Here is a 12305-nt window from a genome sequence, read left to right as displayed (position 1 = left end):
ACGTGTAATAACTACATTGGTCCACAACGTAGGACGTAGTATTTCTACAAAAACGCTTCTGAAATTGTAAAATCCCTACGGTTTTTTTCACCATTCATTCCAATGGCTATGTCACGTGCAGAAAAAAAAAACATGGCCGAACTTCATTTTATTCTCGGTGGAAAATGCCTATTTTAAAGTTAGTTTGGCCATTAAAATGCCTTTTGATGTCATTTGATGCGAGAAATATGAGTTGTTATTTCAGATTATGTGTGCAGTGGATGTACATGATCTTTAGTTTGCTAGTTATTACGAAGATTACTTCAGGAAATTGTGTCGATACAACGTTTTCATTGTTACCAAGGTGGTTGCTATAGGGACGCTGCTATCGATATTATTTCTGTTATGTTGTGTAACTGTTTAATGGTGTTATCTTTATTGCTACCCCCTTCCCCGTCAATGTATAGTGTTGCTCCACAGCGCAAACTTATTAGTTTAACAAAATCCGCATCTAAAATTGTGGCATAGATACGTTATTTTCCCCTGTGCAATTCCAGTCTCACATCTCCCATCACATCGTCATAAACAAATGCCGGAAACAGACCACAAATACTTTATTCCGAGTGTGCTTGCTCTTCTCTTTGGAGGTCATCACATAACGGCATTGTAATACACGGTTTGGCTGCATTAAATATTACATATCTGCCGTAGTTCTCTATTTATAGAGCCCTGATGAGAAGACTTCTAGACAAACATGAGGAACTGCTACCAACACTGAAAACGTGACATGGATCATAAATATATCAGCAATTAAACAACATCTTACATTTCTTTTCACACAATACGTCTCCTTGCAGTATCAACACTAATTCGGCTGACTTTTATATTTGATCCAATTGGTAGATAGGCTGTATTTACACCATAAAGGTGCACAGCTGATATAAAGGGACACCTAGTGGTTAAAGCATGTTATTGAATTTCATTATTTTTATTATTAGATATTAATAGGATCCCTATAAAGTGTATCCATTACTCGTTATTCTCTACTAATAGTTAATTAAATACTGTATATAATGACTATTTTGCACATCCCTTTCAAGATTTCAAGATTTTCTAACGTTTATTGACATATCATATACACAACTACGGTGTAGTTATGCAATGAATGAAAAATGTTGTGTATACCTCCAGCAATGTTAACTATGTTGAAGCACTTATTTTAACTGATATTATACATATGTATTATACTCTTATATAAGATGTATGTAGATAGTATAAGAAATGTGCAGAATACGACAGTTTAATGGTGGAGGTACACACATATTGATAGATGTCTTGTAATGCACTGTTGAGGAACCTGCGACCAAAGTTTTTCATCTCCGGCCTTGTCAGGTATTGAAGAATCAATAAATAAAGAACACAGAATTATTAAATATAAAACACAGAATTTGTGTGATTATACTAAATGATTTACAAATAAACACCACTGCATATTTACAACTGTTACACATGCTGATGTAACGCAAATGTTTCCAACTTGGGATCAATAAAGTATATCTTATCTTAAGCTGATCGATGGCTACTGCCATATTTGCAAAATTTGCCTCTGAACCTTGACAAGTGCATGTTTCAGGCTTATCAATTAACAACAGGAGGGGTCACAGACATAAGACCAGTTGTTAAATAAAGCTCTTCTGACCTTAGCCGTCATGTGGGTATATATTAATGCTGCCCATTATGGACACAAGCAATTTTCACCCATTTATTAATTATATGTTTTAAATGTGAGTGTTTCCTGTCCCCTAAACCTCCAGGGATGTACACAGTTTAATACTGGCCACTTCTTATTATGGGAAATACGAAAACGTCTTTTAAAACTACAACTCCCAGTAGAGACGTGCCATAGATAGAGAACATGTTGCGAAACACACAATAGCCAGCATGTGTAGTTCTGGGGACGGGGTGGGGGAGGGGGGGACGGGGTGGACCCGTTCAAATCCAGTTTTGGACAGTCTGCCGTGGTTCCATCCCATTTCAAGTGCTGTTCGACGCTCGGCACACTCTCCAATCACAGAGCTTGAGGACTATCACAGGGTTTGTCAAGCGAAGCGGAGAGAATACTTACTTCCGGGTGTAATATTCTGTAAAGCAAATGAGCTGCTCTGACCCTCGGTCCTGACGGACTCCAACTTGTGTTTATTAATCAAACAAATAAATAAACACAAGGAAAATTATGTGTTATTGTTGAGTAAATGGAGAATTGCACAGATGAAAATAACGTATCTATGTCACAATTTTAGATGCAGATTTTGTTAAACTAATACGTTTGCGCTGTGGACCAACACTATACATTGACGGGGAAGGGGGTAGCAATAAAGATAACACCATTAAACAGTTACACAACATAACAGAAATAATATCGATAGCAGCGTCCATAGCAACCACCTTGGTAACAATGAAAACGTTGTATAGACACAATTTCCTGATGTAATCTTCGTAATAACTAGCAAACTAAAGATCATGTACATCCACTGCACACATAATCTGAAATAACAACTCATATTTCTCGCATCAAATGACATCAAAACGCATTTTAATGGCCAAACTAACCTTAAAATAGGCATTTTCCACCGAGAATAAAACGAAGTTTCGGCCATGTTTTTTTTTTCTGCAGGGAGAAATGTGAAGATCACGTGACATAGACGCCAGCTCTTGGAATGAATGGTGAAAAAAACGTAGGGATCCTACAATTTCAGAGGCGTTTTTGTAGAAATACTACATCCTACGTTGTGGACCAATGTAGTTATTACACGTTTTTTTGTAAGACTGGGTTAAGGAAGCTCCTTTGAGACCTAACACTCCAGTTTCTATTAACATAATGGCAGTGGAGCATCAAACACAGTCTCTGCTTGCTTCTCTACCAACTTCAGTCTCTCGGCTTTAGATTTGTGGTCAAAGGGGCCTCACTGACTCATTTTTACACCATCAAACATGCACTTAATGAAGATAAAAAAGACTCACATTTACTGTCTGGTACAGATATTTATAGATTCTCACATCCAATGTTATTTCTTCCTGTTTTCTCCATAACCCATATCTATTCTTAATCTTTAGATCCTCCCTTTGTGGAATGTATTGTAAAAAAACCTCTTTCTAAACAGTATTTATACTCATGCTGTGCATTTAAATCGTCTTTTGGTCTTCTGCTACCTTTTTCTTGTAGCTAGTTAATTTATTTAAGTATAGCTAAGCTTTGGTAGACATAAAGTGGATATTTTGACCAAATATGGGAAGGCTAGGCCCAGTACATTTGCAATTAAAGATGCAATTGGGAGCAAGGAGGTGCAAATGTACCAAGATCAGTCCCCACATCATAACATTGATTTAATCTGCTTCATAAACATACAGCAAGAAGAGGAAAAATGAAAGAAAATGAGAAGGTGTATGCGAAGGTTGGCGCATCCAATGCTAGCTAGTGTGATTACATCTGTACAGTTAAAGAGGTCCTATTATGCTTTTGGGGGTTTCCCTTACCTGTAGTGCGTTGTATAGGTTTCCATGCATGTAAACAGTCTGCTAAAGGCGACATTCAGAAAGGTGAGTTTCTCTCATGCCCATACCCCCTCGCTTGAAACGACTTGATTGGACTCCTTTGTTTACTTCCGTAACATTATGACATCACTAGGCACATTTGCGCTTCTATTGGCTAGCGCTCCGACACATTGTAGTGATAGGGTGAGGTGCGGGACATTTCCGACACAACTCTAATAAGTTAACCTATCACAACAGAGACGGCCAGCTAACTAATCAGAGCAGATGGGCTCTGGTTTCAGACAGAGGGTGAAAAGAGGTGCTGCAGCACAGGCAGTATGAGAAGAATAAAGAGCTTTTTGAACATTAGTAATGTTAACATGTCACAGTAAAGGCACAAAATAAAAATATGAACCTGGAAATTAGCATAATATGTCCTTTTAACATTGGTTGTTTGGGCCGATAAACAGAACAGTTCAACATTTGCAAAAATACTGCAAAGCATATATTTGCTTTAACATTATGCCAAATGGTTTAAAACAAACGACCACATTTCTGCTGCTTCAAGTTGATACAAAAGCATTTTAAGGCATTTTCTAGAAAATCTCACAGGCAAAGCTCCGCCTCATGGTTTTTTAAAGGTCCAAATAGGCCAATAAGTCCAACATTTTGTCTCAACTGAAGGCTGTTTTCAATTCAACTGTGAAGTTAATTTTGTTAACAGTAAAACACTGAGATATGTTTGTTTTTGATAGAGCTGCTGGATCTATAACAAAATCTAAAAGTGCATCTGACAGCTTCAAAAATACAAGGCTAGGAATTTTAAAGAGGAGCTTTGTGTTTTTGGAGTGTATTCATGTATCTTGGCTTCACTGGTTATTGAAATGGACAGATGGTGGAGGTTAAATCATTTACAAACCCAAATAGGAGGGTTCAAAGCACAGAGCTGGAAAAGATGCGATGGGCACTCCCCAAACAGTGTGACCATGTTATAGTCGGGCCGTGCCCCGGCAACACAAATATGAGACTATTTTGGGACCTCATTCACAGTCTTAACACCTCAAGAGAGATGTGGACAGGGAAGTGGAGTGTTGAAACTCAATGTATGTGCCTGTCTGTATCAAAGAGAAAAAAGAGAACAATAGTCAGGGGGACTGAGACAAAAACTCAGCTACAGCAGGAGGCTATTAAAAGACACGCGCTCCAAACCATAAATTATGTGTGTGTGTTTTTTTGTATTGCTCTGTGTGAAGATGTGCTCAATGAGCCCATATGTAACTCAATGCTCAATTATCATACTCAGAGCAACCTTGTCAGAAAACACACACATGCACCTGTTTGCCACTTTTCTCATAAATAAGATGTCTATAATGTTGATGGAAAAACGAGGAGCATCTAATGAGCTATGTCTTTGTCTTAAAATACTATAGGCTATCACAAAGTCCAAGGTTAGGTATAAACTACTAGACTGTCATGACATTTGCAATCATTAAAAATATATACATTTTCTTTTATCAAAGATAACTTATTAATTAGATAAACCTTGCCCTTACAGAACTGCAAAATGTGATACAAATACATTATTATTGACAAAAATAATCAGATTATTCCCTTTTTATAACACATTATTTTACAGTTATATTCAGTTTTAAAATTCTGAATTAACACCTTATACTACTGTATATTTTTAACTAATGTTCCCCATAAATATTCTTCTGTGGGAGTATTTGCAAATGATCTCAGTGATCACTGTGTTGTAACCACAATTAGGGACACTAAGGTCCAAAAGGTTAAACCTCGCATTATCATCAAGAGAGATATAAAACATTTTGTGGAGCAGGGTTTTGTGCATGATCTGTTTGGGTTTGATTGGGGTCAAATCGATCTGTGTGCTGATGTAGAAACCGCATGGTCTTATTTTTATCTTGGTTTTATGGAGATCATTGATAGACATGCACCCCTGCGTAAATTTAGAGTAAAGGGACGAGACAATCCTTGGTTTTCTGCTGAGCTGTCCAGTCTCCTTCATGAGAGAAACAAGGCCTGGGCCAAGGCTAGGAAATCAGGCTCAGAGATAGAATGGCTGCGTTTTAGGCAGCTAAGGAATAGCTTCACTTAAAATGTCAAAAGTGCTAAATCAAAGTACTATTTGTCAGTTACCACAGAAAACCTAAATAATCCTAGGAAATTTTGGAAAGCAATAAAATCGATATCAACCGGTGAGATCCGTAATGAGCTACCTCCGTGCCTTACCACAGCATCTGGCTCTATATCGGACAGGGCTACTATGCTAAATTGCTTTAATGAGCATTTTGTGTCCTGTGGCTCTCTATTTGATTCTGTCACTAACTCTGCTTCTGTAAACACCACAGTCTGTGACTCTGAACAACGTGGTCTGGAAAACCCTTTCAGTTTTACCCCTTTTACTGTTGATGTTGTTCATGAAGCCTTATCTAAGCTAGATCCTAGGAAACCGGCTGGCCCGGACAACTTAGAACCTTTCTTTTTAAAGATAGCTGCAGACTTTATTGCTGCACCTCTTACTTCTCTTTTTAACCTCTCCCTCAGCACAAATACAATTCCAAAAGTATGGAAGTCTGCTTATGTCTTGCCTTTACTGAAAGGAGGGGAGGCAACTATTTTAAATAACTATAGGCCAATCTCTAAATTGTCAGTTCTGGCTAAGGTTCTTGAACGCCTAGTGAGTGAACAGGTAAAGGAGTTTTTATGTATAAATGATATCCTGTCTAAACATCAGTCAGGCTTCAGAAAGCAACACAGCACCATCACTGCCACAATGAAAGTGGTAAATGACATTACTAGTATTTTAGATAATAAGCAGAGTTGTGCAGCTCTGTTTATTGACCTTTCCAAAGCGTTTGACACCGTCGATCATCGCACCTTAAAGCAGAGGCTAACCAGTATTGGCATGTCCAGCCATGCAGTGGGGTGGTTGGTGAACTACCTCTCTGAAAGGTCCCAATGTGTTCACTTTGATGGACTGTCTTCTGAATGGTTAAACATTTCTAATGGTGTACCACAAGGTTCTGTTTTAGGACCACTTTTATTCTCCATCTACATCAACAGTTTAGGTGAAAATGTGGATGAAGCTACTTTACATTTTTATGCGGATGATACTGTGATGTATTGTGCAGGTCCCACCTTTAAGGAGGCTGTTGTTAAATTACAGGCTGTTTTTAACACTATTCAGACTCAGCTCTCTGAATTAAAGCTTCTTTTAAATGTGGATAAAACCAAGGTAATGCTCTCTTCAAAAGCAAAAAAGACACCAGAGCCTGTTTTAGATATTGTAACTACGCAAGGAACAAAACTTGAAGTTGTTGCCTGTTACAAATACCTTGGTATCTGGCTTGATGATTGTCTCTCTTTTAAACTTCATGTCAATAACCTGCTTAAAGAGCTGAGGGTTAGGCTAGGGTTCTTTTTCAGAAACAAGTCCTGTTTCTCGCTTGAGGCCAGGAAAAGGCTAGTCACTGTGACCTTTTTACCTGTGCTGGACTATGGGGATCTGGTCTATATGAATGCACCTGCCAATTGCCTGGTCAAGTTAGATGCTGCGTATCACAGTGCACTGAGATTTGTGACAAACTGTAAAGCATTAACCCATCACTGTACCCTGTATGCAAGGGCTGGTTTGCTTTCACTAACTGTACGGAGGCTCAGTCACTGGTACATTTTTATATACAAAGCCATGCTAGGGAAACTTCCATCTTATATCTGCTCCCTGATCTCACGGAGAATTGTAAGTGGCTACTGCCTGAGATCGAATGCTGTGGTTTTATTAAATGTGCCAACTGCTAGGACTGTCTTAGGGAAGACAGCTTTTAGATGCGCAGCTCCTCTGTCTTGGAATAGTCTGCAAATTAAATGGAAACTGAACAATCTGGTGCCACTAAATGTTTTTAAAGCTCGGTTGGATGCTAGTCAATCAGAAGCTATTGGTACCTGTTTATGTGGATAATTTTGTAAATGATGCTGTATGATGTCCTTTTGTTGTTCTATTTATGTTTTTATGTTTCATGTGGAACTACTTGAACAGGTCTCCCTTGGAAAAGAGATCAATGATCTCAATGGGATTTTATCTGTATAAATAAAGGTTTGAAATGAAATGAAATGAAATGTATAGTATATATAGTATACTATATACTATACTATACTTAGTATACTTAGTATACTTATACTATACTTGGTCACTTCACTGACTACTAGTAGCACTGTATGAACAAATACACTGACTGTGAACATAGTTTGAAATCTATTTAATGCTCTTAAGTAGCTTGAAACATTTCAAAACATCTTTAAACTGGTGATATTAATTCTCCATCTAACTTTCTATTTGACAGCAGTTATCTCACAAGACAGAAACCAATAATTACCACCAATGTACCATGGTTCTTGTTTTAGCATGGACATCAATTCTAAGATATTGTTCGATATGAACACAACTCCATTAAGGATTTTTTTCTTTATGCTGTGTGTGTGTGTGTGTGTGTGTGTGTGTGTGTGTGTGTGTGTGTGTGTGTGTGTGTGTGTGTGTGTGTGTGTGTGTGTGTGTGTGTGTGTGTGTGTTTTACCACTTCAGGAGGCTCCCTGGTAGCCAGATTATGGATGGCCTTTCCAAGGATGCACAGGGAGGAGAGGACGAACACCACCCCGAGGACCACACATGCTCTGCAGACAGACAGAGAGAAGAGTTTAGGAGAGTCAGCTTTAATTACTATCATGTCTTTGGTAAACTTGCCAATTGGCAAGTTACATACAGTTGAACCAAAGCAATAACACAAAGACTCGAGAGCAGTCAAACTGTCTTCAATTTCTTTAACAATTTATATTCTGTTCCTTAAATCCCAGCCAGTGTATCCAAACAGACCCCTATCACGCCAACAACACACTGTCCTGGCTGCTGCCGTCTGGCAATGTTAACACAACTAGAACCTTTAAGTTCCTGACATGTATTATAGTTGACTTCATCTGCCTTACGTGCACATTGGTCTTGCAACATAATCTGAACTATTTATTCTAATCTATTTTACTCTGTTCTTCGTGTACTATTTTAATTGTATTTGTTTGTTTTATGTCCTATATAACTATGTTGCATTGTTGGAGGATCTTGGGACTTAACATTTCTACACTGTGGCTACTGTGTATATGACAATAAAGTCTTTGAGTCTTTGAATACTTAGACTTTTGAAAATGACTTATGTCAATAATAAATCATATGCATGTGTTGTGGTAATGATGCATCCCTTCAATTACACTATTTATTGAAGTTAATTTAACAGACTAATGACCGAATAAGCCATATATCAGTGTGTCTGGCATCATGATGGATCATTTTGCAGAAAAAAGCATTGAAAAGAAAAATGTGCCTGATATTGCATATAAGATCACTACCAAATGTATCACTGTTGCAGTGTGTTTTGGTGTGTCAGAAAAGGGTTTACAGTGTATTGAGGGCACTGTGTGCTACCAGAATATACAAGTTGCCATTTGAGGGCGGCACTTTGTGATGTTGGATCATTTAAACAATATCCGGGATAATGAGGTGAATGTTTTGGAGTGAAGGGCTACAGGATGCTTGTATACCCACAATTCCTTGCTCTGGCAGCAGTGGAGTAAGGTGTAGTTATTCCCAGTACTCGAGTTGAGGGGGGATGAGGGGGGATGGCATCCCCCCTGAAATAAAAACGGTCAAAATCATCCCCCTTCTAAAACTGCCATTCCCCCTTTCCATCCCTTATGTAATTGTATCAATGAACGTGGCACTGGTATTACTGCTATTTCAACATACATTTTGCGCATTTTGAGTAAAATACTGTGGGCGAGGGAGCACGCACACATGCAATGACATTTTTACCAAGTCACTGACGCTATACTATGCGAGTGCCCTAGAGGGCGCCAGAGCGCCGTGATGCGCCTGTTTGATCGATGCCAGAAGCGCAGGTAACGGTCATCACAATGGCCAAGCGACCAGGAGGACAACGCGATCTGAGAGACTTCATATTTAAAAATACTAAAAATAACATTTCAGGTGAGTCAAGAGTCAGTAATCTTAGTCATTACTCACTACTTTAGTCACCAAAGGTGGAATCTATGGACATAAGCAGCAATTCTTTCACACACACATATGGGTATTGGGCCGAGCGCGACACCGTACTTCTGGTATCCGACGTTGTACGCGAGGTGCAAGCAGCCGTACACCATCTAGGTGTTACTAAGCTTCCTGTACTGAATATCATAGTCTATTGCCTTAATCAATATCTAGTCAACTCTAAAATACCACATATATGCAATGGCATGATAATATTATTGTGACAAGTGGGGTATTCACCTGGTGTTTCCAGAAAATAGACGTAGATGCAGCCAAAATCGACGAAGGCCACTGTCGTTTTTCCATACATCTGCAGGCAGTCTGTAAGGGCAATCCGACAACCCACACAGCTCTAGTTTACGCTGGTAACGACCTAAAGCACACCCCTCAAGTCCAGAGATGTAATCCGAAGACATGCAGCGATTTCTTCGGTCGTTAATTCAGAAAAAAAACCTAGTGCGCTCTGCCTAGCTACGTTAGCTAGCTGTTTGCACCTCCAGGAAAATGCCGTATTTATATATATATATATATGGCGCGTGTTGCATTGTGGGTAGCTCGTGACGTCACTGTGTGTGAAAGAATAACAACTTAGTTTGGAGTTATACGTTTTTCTCTCGTGTTAGCTAGCTGGTAAGACTCAAAACGGTTGATGAAATGATACCACCAGCACCAGAAGAGCTGAAACCCCTCCTTCAACCAGTGAACACTCTGGTCATCTCCACAGCTGAGTGTGAACGTGGGTTTAGTCAGATGAACATTTTAACCACAACTAGAAGCTCCCTAGAGGTAAAAAGCATGTCAGCCTTGCTTTTCATCAAGTGTTGGCCCTCCACTGAACAAGTTCAGACCAGAGGTATGTCAAAACTTGGCTTCAAAGCCATTGCTTCACTAACAATCCGAAAGCAAGAGCCAGAACAATTGAGACCAAAAAGCATGATTATGAAAATCTTTGGAAACTTCTATGAGATGGGGGAGAGTGGAGTAGGCAGCCATTGACAACATTGGTCCTATTTTGTATTATCTGTATAATCTTTTAATATATTTTCATATTCTGTAAACAATTTCAATTTGCACTTAATGCCCTGTTAAAAAAAGTAACATTGGGAATGTTAACATCAAATATTTGTATTTGAACTGCAATAAATGACGGATCAATATTTTTCTAATTTTTTTCCTCACATTTTTCATGAAGAATTTACATAATGATTTAATTAATTACGATACAAATGTAACCCTTTAGATACCAGTTTTGATCGTATACCAGTAACTGCTTTTTTGAAAAAATACACTATAATTCAATATTCTAAAAACTATTTTGACTTTATTATTAGTATAATCAGTTGATCCATCTGAACAATAAATGAGGGACTGTTAACCTACAAGATTTGTACCATATACTTCCATTATAACCACATTTTTGTATCCCCTCCCCCCCTTTAAATTAAAGTGAAAAAAAGATTTTGCACTAATTGTCCTCTGCATTTGACCCTAAATGTTAGTGGTGCCAAGGCAGCCCGGGGACCGACTCTAATTCTGAGGTACCTTGGTCAAGAGCAATGAAAGGAGTATCTGAACATCCATAACATGCATGATGTTTTAGGAGTATAATAATTATCTTTATGCTGGTTGGTCTCCCACCCTCGGCGGGTTATCAGCACAAATTATGTCCCCATATGATAAAATCCACCATCCCCCCTGATTTTTGTCTACAACTTGAGTACTGGTTATTCCACACCACTGCAGTGCACAACAAATCAATCACATTTCACTGAGAAAACTTTGAGGTCTGCATATGTTTTAGTCATCATTATCTCCAATGCACACTTGTCATTGGAGATCATGATTACTAAAACCTCATTAGCTCAAAATGACTTGGAGGTAAAATAGCTGAAAAAGTATAATGTCAAAAAAGTTGACATACATTACATTACATTGCATTTAGCTGACGCTTTTATCCAAAGCGACTTACAATAAGTACATTCGACCAGGAAGACACAACCTTGAAGAAAACAGAATCATATAAGAACATCAGGTTTCATAGAGCCAAACATTTCAAGTGCTACTCAACTGGCTATAGATAAGCCAGTCCTTTATTAGTATATAAGTGCTCTGTTAGCAGTTCTTTGTTAGTAATTCTATCGCTCGAAGTGGAGTCGAAAGAGATGAGTTTTTAGTCTGCGCCGGAAGATGTGCAAGCTTTCTGCTGTCCTGATGTCAATGGGGAGCTCATTCCACCATTTAGGAGCCAGGATAGCAAACCCACGTGTTTTTGCTGATGGGAACTTGGGTCCCCCTCGCAGTGAGGGTGCAGCGAGTCGTTTGGCTGATGCAGAGCGTAGAGCACGCGCTGGGGTGTACGGTTTAACCATGTCCTGGATGTAGGAAGGGCCAGATCCATTCGCAGCATGGTACGCAAGTACCAGTGTCTTGAAGTGGATTCTAGCAGTTACCGGAAGTCAGTGAAGGGAGCGGAGGAGCGGAGTGGTGTGGGAAAATTTAGGAAGGTTGAAGACCAGACGAGTCGCTGCATTCTGGATGAGCTGCAGAGGTCGGATGGCACATGCAGGTAGACCAGCCAGGAGGGAGTTGCAGTAGTCTAGGCGTGAGATGACGAGAGCCTGGACCAGAAGCTGCGTCGCTTTCTGGGTCAGCTGGGGACGTATCTTCCTGATGTTATAAAGCG

At 39.1% G+C, this 12305-nt stretch overlaps 1 protein-coding gene across 1 annotated transcript in view; it reads right to left on the bottom strand.

The window, feature by feature from the left end:
• Positions 1-12305, bottom strand: part of tmem163a (transmembrane protein 163a) — a 105430-nt gene that overhangs the window by 14107 nt on the left and 79018 nt on the right. Inside the window, exon 5 of the mRNA XM_034110247.2 lies at positions 8106-8202. Within this exon, the coding sequence (XP_033966138.1) occupies positions 8106-8202 (97 nt within the window). The remainder of the gene's footprint in view (positions 1-8105; positions 8203-12305) is intronic.

The sequence above is a fragment of the Pseudochaenichthys georgianus genome, chromosome 21 (assembly GCF_902827115.2).
Source record: "Pseudochaenichthys georgianus chromosome 21, fPseGeo1.2, whole genome shotgun sequence".
NCBI lineage: Eukaryota > Metazoa > Chordata > Actinopteri > Perciformes > Channichthyidae > Pseudochaenichthys > Pseudochaenichthys georgianus.
This window is presented reverse-complemented; position numbering and strand designations above follow the sequence as displayed.